Source organism: Somniosus microcephalus, chromosome 5, assembly GCF_052327205.1.
Source record: "Somniosus microcephalus isolate GS21.2 chromosome 5, FLI_Smic_1.0, whole genome shotgun sequence".
In the NCBI taxonomy this organism is placed as follows: Eukaryota; Metazoa; Chordata; class Chondrichthyes; order Squaliformes; family Somniosidae; genus Somniosus; species Somniosus microcephalus.
Window position 1 is genome coordinate 41,727,140 of NC_140991.1, and position 13,090 is coordinate 41,740,229.

General features: G+C 44.6%; 1 protein-coding gene across 3 annotated transcripts in view; it reads left to right on the forward strand.

Moving 5' to 3' along the window:
* Window positions 1-13,090, forward strand: part of dync2i1 (dynein 2 intermediate chain 1) — a 90,296-nt gene that overhangs the window by 36,103 nt on the left and 41,103 nt on the right. For all 3 annotated transcript variants that reach the window (XM_085987569.1, XM_085987567.1, XM_085987568.1), the window contains 3 exons: window positions 4,742-4,844; window positions 6,480-6,609; window positions 10,086-10,197. In XM_085987569.1, coding sequence (XP_085843695.1) covers window positions 4,742-4,844; window positions 6,480-6,609; window positions 10,086-10,197 — 345 coding nt within the window. The remainder of the gene's footprint in view (window positions 1-4,741; window positions 4,845-6,479; window positions 6,610-10,085; window positions 10,198-13,090) is intronic.

The following is a 13,090-nucleotide window of genomic DNA, read 5'->3' on the forward strand; positions in this document are numbered from 1 at the left end:
ATCGCCAGGGCAGCCCAGCAGCCTGTGCTTCAGATTGCTGCGCATGCTGCAGTGCTGGCCCGTGCGAGTGCCAATGTATCAGCCGACCAGGGAGTACCTGTGATCTGTCAGGTTGGCAGCATTCCTGCAGCCAAAACTGTCACTCCTCCATTGCAGCTGCCACCAGCCGCTGGACAGACTGTTGCCGCCCAAGCAGAGTTGGAGCAGTCAGCAGCCGGCCCCTCCAGGCCCAGAGCTGGTCCAGGCCGACCCCCAAGGGCATCTGCCGTCTCACCATCTGACCCTCAGCAGCCTTCCCCCAGCCTTGCTGCAGCCACTGGGGTCCCATTGAGGAGGAGCTGCAGGGCAGGTAGGGGCCAGTCACGGATGCGAAACGCATCACCCTCGCAGGGGAAAAAGTAGAAGGTGTGGCCAAATGTTTTGTTTTACTTGTAAAGGCCGATACTGGTGTATTTGTTTTACTTGTAAAGGCCGAGACTGGTGTATTTGTTTTACTTGTAAAGGCCGAGACTGGTCTATTTGTGTTTTTGGGGGGGGTTTCTCTCCATTAGTTTGTTATGTGGGAAGGGCACAGAGGTATCATAGTAATAAATTTTCTTAAATCGCACTGTCCATGCTTTCTTTTGGAAGTCCTGTTTGCCCTGCTCGGCTGAGGGCTTGTGGAGCGGCTACATTCATCTTCTGCCATTGGCACAAGCCATTCCCTGAGAGGGGGCCTAGAACCGACGTGCAATAAGCCGCCGACGGGCAGCCCTTGCACTTTCTGCCTCCCTCATGTGCTGGTCCTCCTCCTCCTCTGGTGGTCCTCCAATGTCTGGTGGCAGTGGCTGAGTCCTGCGGATAACCAGGTTGTGCAGCATGCAGCACACGACAACGAAATGGGAGACTCGCTCAGGCGAGTACTGTAGGGCTCCTCCGGAACGATCCAGACAGCGGAACCGTTGCTTCAGGACGCCGATTGTTTGCTCAATGATGTTCCTGGTTGCTTGATGGCTGTCATTGTATCCCTTTTCAGCAGGGGTGCTGGGCGCACGGAGCGGGGTCATCAGCCAGGTGCACAAAGGATAGCCTTTGTCCCCGAGAAGCCATCCTCGTGGGTGAGGCTGGGCCTCGAACATGTCTGCCACAGAAGTCTGGCGCAGGATGAAGGCATCGTGGCTGCTGCCTGGAAAGCGGGCATTGACAGCTAGGATGAGCTGCCTGTGGTCACACACCAACTGCACGTTGAGCGAATGGTAGCCCTTCCGGTTGCGGTAATCCTCGGCATTCTCTAGAGGTGCCCGCAAAGCCACATGCGTGCAGTCAATGGCGCCCTGCACCATGGGGAAGCCCGCTAATGCTGCAAAGCCCATTGCACGCTGTTGCTGCTTGTCAACGGTCATGGAGAAGGAGATGAACTGACGTCTCCTTCTGAAAAGGGCATTGGTCACCTGGCGGATGCAGCAATGTACCGCAAACTGGGAGATGTTGGAAATGTCCCCAGTCGCGGATTGGAAGGAGCCGGTGGCATAGAAGTTGAGAGACACCGTCACCTTCACTGCCACCGACAGAGACGTCCTGCTCCTCAGCTGTGGCTGCAGATCTCCGCAAAGCAGGTGGCAGATCTCAGTGACCACCGCCCTTCTGAATCGCAGCCTCCGAACACACTGCTCCTCAGACATGTTCAGATATGAGAACTGCTGGCGGTATACCCTGGGTGGGTAAGGCCTCCTTTGCCGACGCCTGTTGCCCCTTCTCCGTCTGGCCATGACTGGCACTCTCTCACGGCGTCTCTGAGCCCTTTGAATGCAATGGAGAAGCCCAACGTTTCCACCCATTGCAGCCCCCATTATATGTTTCCAATCAATGCTATGGCTCTGAAGTTAAAGACAAGTGCAAAGCTGTGGCCTGAAGCCACAAGTACCTGTGCGAGTGTTGAGCCAAACCAGAAAGCTCTCTACCTTTGTCTCTCTCCAAAGATCCGTCTCTCACAAAGAAGGAGTGGTGCAAAATGGCTGCCATTTATACTGCAGGAGGAGTGCCCTTTAATTAGCGCACCCCGCAGCGACTGGGAACCATTCCCCTCTACCAGTCGCTAGGGGCGCCAGGCGCACAATAGGCTGGCGCCACTGAATTTCCGGTTTGGGGCGCACAAAGGGCGTTGCACCATGAAATGACGTTAGGATATGCGCGCGCAGCTAAGCGCGCGCAAAGGCTTTGCGCCGCCGCTAAATCTTAACTGAAGTTCGCGAGAGGTGCAGATCGCGCTGCGCCCGGGCGCTAGCCGCTTAGCACCCCACATCTCCTCCTCCTAAGGCGCTAGCGGCTGGCGCAAACCACTGAATTTCTAGGCCCTAGTCTCTGACCTGCTCTTGTTGCCACAGTATTTACGTGGCTGGTCCAGTTAAGTTTCTGGTGAATGGTGATCCCCAGGATGTTGATGGTGGGGGTTTCGCCTTTGCTGTATCCAGTGCGCTCAGCCGTTTCTTGATATCACGTGGAGTGAATCGAATTGGCTGAAGACTGGCTTCTGTGATGGTGGGGACCTCGGGAGGAGGCCGATATGGATCATCCACTCTGGCTGAAGATGGTTGCAAACGTTTCAGCCTTGTCTTTTGCACCCACGTGCTGGGCTCCACCATCATTGAGGATGGGGATATTCATGGAGCCTCCTCCTCCCGTTAGTTGTTTCATGGTCCACCGCCATTCACGACTGGATGTGGCAGGACTGCAGAGCTTTGATCTGATCTGTTGTGGGATCGCTTAGCTCTGTCTATAGCATGCTGCTTCCGCTGTTTAGCATGCATGTAGTCCTGTGTTTATTCATATGTATCATTTGATATAAATACTTTTGCCAATTTTTGTTGTATTCCCAGCATTGATATCCCTCACTTTAGTGAACACAGATTCACTCCAAGATAAGTGTTTTTTGTTCTCTTTGTAAATGCTAGTATTAGTTTGTGATTAAACCTCCTTCATTTTACACTGGTGTTAAATGGGTATTAAATGGATAATTATGAATGATAGTTTTTCAACAGTAGTGCATGCTAGCTATTTAAAAGATGCATTCATCTGTCCTTAGACTGTGACATTTTCCTTCCAGCTTTGGATAACTATAAAGTGTAGCTGGTGTAGAGCCTGGTATTCACTAGCCAGTATTCTTTTTGAATTTATTCGCTGTGGCATTGCAGTGCATAATCACTCAAGTAACAGCTAACCTTCTAAAGAACTATACAATCTATATTAATGACTTGGACGAAGGGACCGAGTGTAATGTATCTAAATTTGCTGACGATACAAAGTTAGGTGGGATAGTAAGCTGTGAGGAGGACACAGAGTTGTCAAAGGGATAGAGACAGGCTAAGTGAGTAGGCAATAAGGTGGCAGATGAAGTATAATGTGGGAAAATGTGTGGTTATTCCCTTTGGTAGACAGAATAGAAAAACAGTATATTTTTTTTAAATGGTGAGAAACTTTTAAATGTTGGTGTTCAGAGAGATTTGGGTGTCCTCGTACAAGAAACACAGAAAGCTAGCATGCAGGTACAGCAAGCAATTAGGAAGGCAAATGGCATGTTAGCCTTTATTGCAAGGGCTCCTATTTATGTTCTTATATCCTTAACCAATTTAGTCTAAACCCAGCATTACTAAAATGCTCAGCAACCAGTGGTTCTAATTATATTACCCCAGGCAGTGTGAGAGAGGTGCCTTAAATAACATTGCCTCAATGAAGTAATGAAAGGAGTCATCATGTTACATTGGTCACACGTCCTGAAGCCCTGAACATAATTGCGTATGGTTAGGAATACACCTCTTACGTTATACAGTCTCCACATCATCCACGTTTTACATAGGCAGTGGTGTTTTAGGATTTGGAGGAAGCTATAGTGCTCAGTGCGCATGGCTAACAAAACCGAACAGTACACACAGCACATCTACCTATCGGCAAACTGTCACCTAGTCCGATGAGTAGGACTTGCACCAAAATGTGGGACCAGGATGGTGTCATTGTGCAGCTAAGTGATTGGAACGATGGGCCTGTACCTTCAGTTTGTGCCAAACAATGAAGTAGTTTGAGATTTTGTTCAGCTGACATTTATGCCTTGAGATAATCACAGAAATCACAGAAACCCCACAATGCAGATAGAGGCCGTTTCGGCCCATCGAGCCTGCACCGACACATATCCCACCCGATCCCCGTAACCCCACGTATTTAATCCCCCTAACACTAAGGGTCAATTTATCATAGCCAATCAACCTAACCCGCACATCTTTGGACTGTGGGAGGAAACCGGAGCACCCGGAGGAAACCCACGCAAACACGGGGAGAATGTGCAAACTCCACACAGACAGTCACCCGAGGCCGGATTCGAACCCGGGTCCCTGGCGCTGTGAGGCAACAGTGCTAACCACTATGCCACCGTGCTGCCCTAATGTGTAAACATTAGGCGCATGCCCATCACATTGTAGTTCTGCCAATGAAGTTCATAGTGCACATGTTCCAGCTCTGAAACTGCATGCAATATGCCACAGTAAACCTTGACTGTAAATGAGGGCAGTAACAGACGGCCTGTTAAGTGTGCTGGATTGTCACAAATATTGTTAAACCTTTGTATTTGTTTCACTGAAAAGATGTAAACTAATAAAACAGCTCATTTAATTAGATTTGGATATATTTATTTCTCATATAAATGTTGTCTACTGCTTCCACCGTGCTGTTGGTTTTATTTGTGTGTAACGCCGCTATTTGTTGCCTAATTTAGTTTTGGAAAACTCACAGTCCAGTGGACCTGCCCGAGGAACATTCATTGACTTTGTGGCAGCTAAGCAGCGTGAGATCAGTTCTAAGGTGGCCAGTAGACAAAAGTAGGTAACTGAAGATATGAGCTTATATTTTACATGTAAAATAGTACATAATGTAGGAGTGACTACACAGAGTAATGGGAGCAATTACACAGTAAATAATGGAGGCATGGGTGTTTTGGAAGTAATTACACAGAGAATAAAGGTTACTTTAGAGTGATTACAGAGAATAAGGGAACAGTGAAGTTATTGCACATAGAATAGTGATTTGATGGGAGTAGTTATATGCAAAATAATGGGAGTGATCATGGTATGCATGTCAAAATGGTAGTGGTGGTTCTTGTACATACTATTTAATATAAGTGAAACTATTCTATAGGTTATATTCGAAGTGCTTGGCTAAGACCAGTCATCATTTTGAGTAGTGTACTGTGAAAGAGCATTGCTCCTTCTCACCATAACTCCAGTTCCTTATTTCTCCAGAAACATATCCAGTTACTTCTTGAACCCATTTATATCTTTTACTTCAATGATATCCACTTTTAATGTTGTGGTGGTGTAGCACGCATCACCAAAAGCCACCTTGGTCTTAATGCCCCTGTTCCTCCTGCTCCTTTTTGACAGTCAAACATGTCACCCTCTTTCCCTTTCCCAGTCATCCTTCTTGTCTGCTCCCAGTGACTTCCTCAAAATTCTTCTCTGCCGACAAATTCTTGTGGTTTTTACCTACAATAACTTTTGAATGTATGGAAGGATCATCATTACAAGGTTGCATTTGCGTCCCTGATTTGCATTGGAGTACTGGAGATCATGAGGCAGAATCTCACAAGATTATTACAGAAATTGATGGAACACATATCCAGCATAAGTTCACATAGCCTCCATCCCATTAGACTACTTTGAGACATCTATAACTAGAGATAAGAAAAATATTAAGGACAAACCAACCAGTTTGGCTGGAGGCACAGAAGATAACTGTTTATCTTGCTGCTGTTATGACTAGGATACTTGAGGCAGGATAGGGAAAATGTTGATGAGCATATGCAGAGGGACATTTTGTTTAAAGTGCAAGTCAATTCAGACCCCACCACACAACTATGGGCCAAATTCAGATTATTAGTCAAATTAATGTAAACCATAACAGTTGCAAATTTTTCTGTTTGTATTGTCACTCAAATAAAGACAATCTAAAGAATAGTGCAAGACAGTCACAAAGGAAATAACCCGTGTGCATACTTTGTGTGTAAATTTTAAAATACACTTCTGAAGTTCTCCTTCTCCACAGAACAGGCTTTGTTAGTTTTGGTGAGAGATTTGATTTTCAAACACTGAAATCAGTACACTGAACATTTGCCGTTGAAAATCCAAGTGTAAAATACCAGGTTTCTGTTATCAATATCTGGAACAGCAACTATCTAGTTTTAAAGTTAGCAAAAGATGAATCTGCATCAAATTCAAATTTAAAAATAGAAATAGAATTGTTTTGGCCTCTCACAGGAACTCTAGAACTTTAAATTTCACAAAGATTTGGATGAAGGAGATCCTTTGGCCCATTTAACTTCATCCACTACAACAAAAAAAATGATGCTGAATAATGGCACTTTCATGAGCTCTTTGCACACTGAAATGTTTAGAAATAAGCCTGTCTTTCCCCTATTAGTGTACATGTAAAAAGTCCTGATTTGATGTTCTCTGCAGAAAGCGCAGTGTGGAGCTGCTCAGACTGATTGACTTGGATTTCTCAGTCAGCTTTTCGATGCTTGATCTGCCTCCATTGAATGAGTACGATGTGTACATCAAAAACTTCGGGCGCACAAACACCAAGCAGGTTTGTATAGTAGTATTGCATATTTTGTGCCCCTTTATGTATGATGTATGGACTAGATTTAAATGAAATGTTCTTAAGTACTTAAAGTTTTTTTTATTCTGGATGTTATTGAATACAACTTTAACTCCAGGTGTGAAGACCGATGGAGTAGTACACTGGGATTATATAGAATCGCGTTTATGTGGCCTTTCAAGTTGTGTGTGATTTTGTGAATTTTAAGCTAAATTTGCATTTTAGCAGTGGGGCATTGTTTATGTAGACTCTATGTAGTAGAATCCTAGAGTGCTTCGTATTAGTTGTCATCATAGTGTGTGTAATGTTATGAGTTGGTGGATAGTTATTGAGGACTGTGTGTGAATGCTTATCATTAGAAATTTATTTCATAATGGGAGATATTTAAAGAAAGTTGTCAGGAAACTCAATTAAAATAGGCAGTTAAAATGTTATCTCATTCTTTGTGATATTTTCACAGAATCATGGTTAGTTCATGTGTTAGTATTAAATGTTGTGTGCTTTGTATGCTAGGGAGTCTGTTAAGATGACATGTTGGTTTTACATGATGTCCTTTTGTTTTTACCATTCCTGTCATCATTAATGTGTATAAATTATCTTCTCACATGTGGGGTACAGATTTTTTTTCTCCAACCAGAGTTACTTTTCTGTGAGACACTGGTAACTGGGACAAAACCACTCTGCATTCATTCACTGCACCAGTTAGTGCTAACTGCAATCATAGCAACACTGCTTAGTAACTAAGCTGAGTTATCAGTATCATAAAAGCACGCTCACCCTACTTGGAACCACGTAAATAACCCACTCTTATCTTTCAACCAGAACTTCTGTACCCTGAAGTGTGTCTTTCGCGACCATGTTATATACACTTTGCAAAATACCATTTAAGGTATTTGACAGAATTTCTAGTAATTTAAAAGATCCTGAAGTTTTTTTTTTTTCAAAACTGCTACCAATGGCAGAAGAAATACAACAATGGGAAGAATCATGCTGAACATCATGGAAGAATGGATAGAAAGCTGCTCACAGAGGCATTACAAAGTATTTACAGCGCAGAAACAAGCCATTTGGCCCAACAGGTCCATGCCGGTGTTTATGCTCCACACGAGCCTCCTCCGACCACTTTTCCATCTAACTCCATCAACATATCCTTCTATTCCTTTCTCCCTCATGTGCTTATCTAGCTCTCCCTTACATGCATCTATGCTATTCGCCGTAGCGAGTTCCACATTCTAACAACTCTCTGGGTAAAGAATTCCCTATTGGATTTATTAGTGACTATCTTATGTTTATGGCCCCTAGTTCTGGTCTCGCCCGCAATTGGAAGCATCTTCTCTATGTCTACCCTGTCAAACCTTTTCATAATCTTAAAGACATCTATCAGGCCACCCCTCAGTCTCTTTTTTTAGAGAAAAGAGCCCCAGCCTGTTCAATCTTTCCTGTTAGGTATAAACTTTCAGTTCTGGTATCATTCTAGTAAATCTTTTTTGCACCTTCTCCAGTGCTTCTATATCCTTTTTATAATATGGAGACCAGAACTATTCACAGTGCTCCAAGTGTGGGCTAGCCAAGGTTCTATAAAAGTTTAAAATAACTATTAATAGCTTTCTGTGACTAAACCACACATTTAAATAAAAAGAACCTGTCACCATATCTTCATCAGCAGTCTATACATCCGCTGCTTCACCCCATCCTCAGTAATTACAAATAATCACGTAGTGTGCAAACTAATAATGACGACCGTCGCTAAACATTCTGATATGCGACTGCTGCTCCACACGAGAATAAAAATTCCACCATACTGCACCTCCACTACTAAAATTTTTTTAATTTTTTCTCTCCTCGTTTTCTCAAGTCAGGTTTTTTCCATGTACATTAATGTATGAATGTTATATTTCATACATAAGATAACTGCTATGTTGTTTTTCTGTATGCAGTGAATCCCATACTAGGATTTGAACACATACTCAAAAACCAGCCTAGATTATAATATTAAAGGCATGCTGTATTGTTGGAGGTGCCACAAAGTGAGTTGGGTTAAAGTGAGTTCCCGTGGACTATTCGAACAAGTGCCAGGGTTCTCCCAGTGTCCTGGTCAGCATTCCTTTCTCAATAACTGCCACCAAAAAACCTAGATCAACTGGTCATCCATATCATTGTGTGTTGAAGATTGCTGGTGCAGAATGGCTCCCATTCAGGTAACATTTTGTTATTGGCCACATAGGAGTGATTCACAATTTAACTGTAGCTGGGGATGAAGGTTGAAACCAGGGCTGCTGAAATTGTTTATCAACCACCTAAAACCTTGTTGTGCTTGTTTATGGTATGCATGCTCTTACTGAATGAACTGACTTAATTGTATTATTATATAAAGTAGCATTCTCAGGTAAAAAGTCACAAATTCCCCAAAAAAGACAATGCTGGGAATGGAATTTAAATAATTTCAAGTTGTATTATCATAACAGCTACAGTTTTTGTGCTGAATTTATGCCAACATCTGCAATGAAAATTGAAGTAAGAGCAATGTGAAGCATTGCTGGCGCAGCATGGCTGCTGTCTTTGTCCACATACCAGTCATAATAAGTGGCCATTAGTTAGATAGCCAGTTTGTCCTGAGTTGTCAAAATACTATTTTTCTCATCCAACAAAAGGAGAGTACAGAAAAGAAAACGAGCAGTGGCCCTTTACATTTTTATGTACATAATCTTCATTGTGCATATAGGCATCTGCTTAGCGATAACGCTGGACTCTAGCTTATTTTGAGACTTGGAGCACTGCTGCTCACATGCAGGTATGTATTCAACATGTATATGCCTATGGGTGGGAACATGGGATAAGGCTACTGCTTGGGGTGGATTTAGACATCAGCACGGCCTGATTGGTCCGAATGGCTGGTTTCCAAGTTGTAATTCTATGTGCACTCAGTGATGTTCTGATTTTTGGAGGAAATTGGTATACAGTACTCGATTGATCAGCGTGAATGTGGCAGAATTATTTTAACATGCCTCACCTGCAGGTTAGTGTGGTAATGGCTTAAATACTGCAAGATTTGTGTCAACGTGGGGGGATGCATTTAAGTGCCGTTTTCAGTATTCTAGCATGAATATATGATGCTGAAAAAGAAAATTCAGTGGAGGAAACGGGTTGAAATTCTGCTCAGCGCTACTTTTAGTGCACTGTTTAATGTGATCATTGAATATTCCTATATGCATTATTTCAGTAAAGACATTAACCCCTTTAAAATAAACTAAAAATAATGCTCAGTGCAATTTCAGCCCTTGTTAGGGATTAATGTGTGCCCCACTCATGTTGAACTGATTTTTCTCTTTAGATTAACTATTCATACTGTGAGTATATAAACTCTTCCAACACATGAGTATATGCAGGTGGCTCCAGCTTCTCATCTAAGCATGTTAGTTTAGTTTTTTATTTTTGTAGTTTGACTTGATTTTATTACCCCATAGGCTTTTGTTCAGTGCAATGAAGACAATGTGGACCGAGACATTCAGACAGATGACATCGATACTGTTGAAAAGTGGACACAGCATCCTGGAGAGGGTAGCCTAGTGTGTGGGGGTAAGCAGTTTTTGTGGCAAAACTTTATAGTTGCAAAAGTCTGATCTCACAATGTAACCTGCATTTGCCTTTTTAATTACATAAGAACACCAGCTTCCTCACAATGATTAGCTAACTTGGGGGTACCTGATTTGGGCTTGAAATGTTTTGTTTTACATTTTTCCCTTCTGCTTTACTTCTAAATGTTCACTTTAAAGAGATTTGTTGAGAAAAAAGGAATGGAATGTGTACATTTCCTTCATAAAGGATCGTTATTTGCTGTAAAAATTGTGCATTTCAGCTGTTTACTCAACAGCCCAGTGCTGTGCTTTGCTGCTCTTTCTGCACTCTGCTTGGTTGAAGTATAATTGTTCTCATTCAACAACAGAACAGTATAGAGCAAAGGTGTAGTGACTATTTTACATTTTGATGGATTCAGCCCTGCACATATGTATAGCGACAAAACTAGAAAGTTGAATCCACTTCATATTAGTTTGTCTTAAACCATTATCAGTCAGTCAAAGGTTTTAGAAGAACAGGAGTGTTATGCCAAGTAGTAGTATCAGGGACACTGACTTATTAGCATTGGGGTGTGTCTGAGATCTCTGCACTTTCGGAAGGAGGCTGGAGTTTTGCAATACTGGGATGAAGTCTTGGGGTCTGCAGTATTTTGAAGTCTCCCAGGGTGTGGAAGCACTCTGGCACATAGGAATTGAACAAGGTCCATCTCTTCACCTTCTAGCATCCTGGTAGTCACATGATACAATCTCTTCTTCTTAGGCAGTCCCTCGGAACCGAGGATGACTTGCTTCCACATTAAAAATGAGTTCTCAGGTGACTGATGAGTCCAATGCGGGACCTACAGTCTTTGGCACTGGTGGGGCAGACGGTGGTTGAAGGGGCGGCTAGGTGGGGTGCTTGGGTTGACGTGCGCTCCTTGCACTGCCTGCGCTTGGCTTCCGGCAAAGAGACTTGAGGCGTTCGATACCTTCCCGGATGCTTCTCCTCCACTTTGTGCAGTCTTGGGCCAGGGATTCCGAGGTGTCGGTGCGGATCTTACACTTTTTCAAGGAGGCTTTGAGGGTGCCCTTGAAGCGTTTCTTTGCCCACCTGAGGCTTTCTTGCCGTGCCAGAGCTCCGAGTAGAGCGCTTGTTTTGGGAGTCTCGTATCGGGCATTCGGACAATGTGACCCGTCCATCGGAGCTGATCGAGCGTGGTCAAAGCTTCGATGCTGGGGATGTTGGCGTGAGCAAGAACACTGATGTTGGTGCGCCTATCCTGCCAATGGATTTGCAGGATCTTGCGGAGGCAGCGTTGGTGGTACCTCTCCAGTGCTTTGAGGTGCCTGCTATACATGGTCCATGTCTCTGAGGCATACAGCAGGGTGGGTATCACGACTGCTCTGTAGACCATGAGCTTAGTGCCGGGTTTGAGGTCCTGGTCTTCAAACACTCTCTTCCTCAGGTGACCAAAGGCTGCACTGGCACACTGAAGGCGGTGTTGGACTTCGTCGTCGTCATCTGCCCTTGTTGACAGTAGGCTCCTGAGGTATGTACTGTGTGGCGGGGGCAGGTTGGTAGAGGACCTTTGTCTTATGGATGTTTAGTGTAAGACCCATGCTCTCATGCGCTTCGGTGAAGGTGTTGACGATGGTTTGGAGTTCCACCTCCGAGTGAGCGCAGACGCAAGCGTCGTCTGCATACTGTAATTCAACGACAGAGGATGGGATGACCTTGGATCTGGACAGGAGGCGATGGAGGTTGAACAGTTTCCCGTTTGATCTGTAAATTAGCTTCACTCCAGCGGGGAGTTTACTGAGGGTGAAGTGGAGCATTGCAGCAAGGAAGATCGAGAAGAGCGTTGGTGCGATGACACAGCCTTGCTTGACCCTGATTCGTACGTGAATTGGGCCTGTGGTGGAACCGTTGGTCAGGATCACAGCTTGCATGTCTTCGTGCAGCAGGCGGAGGATAGTGACAAACTTTTGAGGGCAGCCGAATTTGAGGAGGACACTCCATAATCCCTCACGGTTGACAGTGTCGAAGGCCTTTGTGAGATCAAAGAAGGCCATGTACAGTGGTTGGTGCTGTTCCCTGCATTTCTCTTGTAATTGACGTGTGGTGAAGATCATGTCCATTGTGCCCCTTAGTGGGCGGAATCCGCATTGCGCCTCTGGGAGAAGCTCTTCGGCCACTGTGAGAAGGGGATTGAGGAGGATTCTTGCGATGACTTTCCCTGTGGCAGACAGCAGGGAAACCCCTCTGTAATTACCGCAATCGGACTTGTCACCTTTCTTGAAGATGGTCACAATTACGGCATCTTCTGAGATCCTCTGCCATGCTCTCCTCCTTCCAGATAAGAGAGATGAGTTCATGAATTCGCACCAGTAGTGCTTCTCCGCCATGCTTTAGTGCCTCGGCGGGGATTCCATCTGCTCCTGAGGCCTTGTTGTTCTTCAGTTGTCGGATGGCCTTTTCAACCTCATGCCGGGCTGGGGTTGTGCTGGGGTAGTCGCATGATACAATGCTAATGGAGTTGTTGACTAATCATAACAATCAACCTTTATCAATTAGTCTACAACAGACCCAGATATTAGGTGAGGAAAACCTCCAAAAGTGTTGGGAACCATAGGTCCAAAATCACCTGTTCTTCTAAGCATGTTACACTTACACTTATGTCCCTGGTATTCTGGGAATGCTGGGGAGGGAGGCTCTAGGAACATTGAGGCAGATCCTGGTGTCACTGAGAGAGAGGTCCTGGAATCTGGGAGCTTTAGAGAGAGTAATTTAGGACCCGGAAGCATTGGGGATAGCTCTGGGATCAAGGGAACACATGGAATGCACTGGGAGCCTTTTTAGCAGTGAGAATAAGCCTCAGGATCTGGGAGTGAGGGGCAAGCTTAAGGTCCAGCAA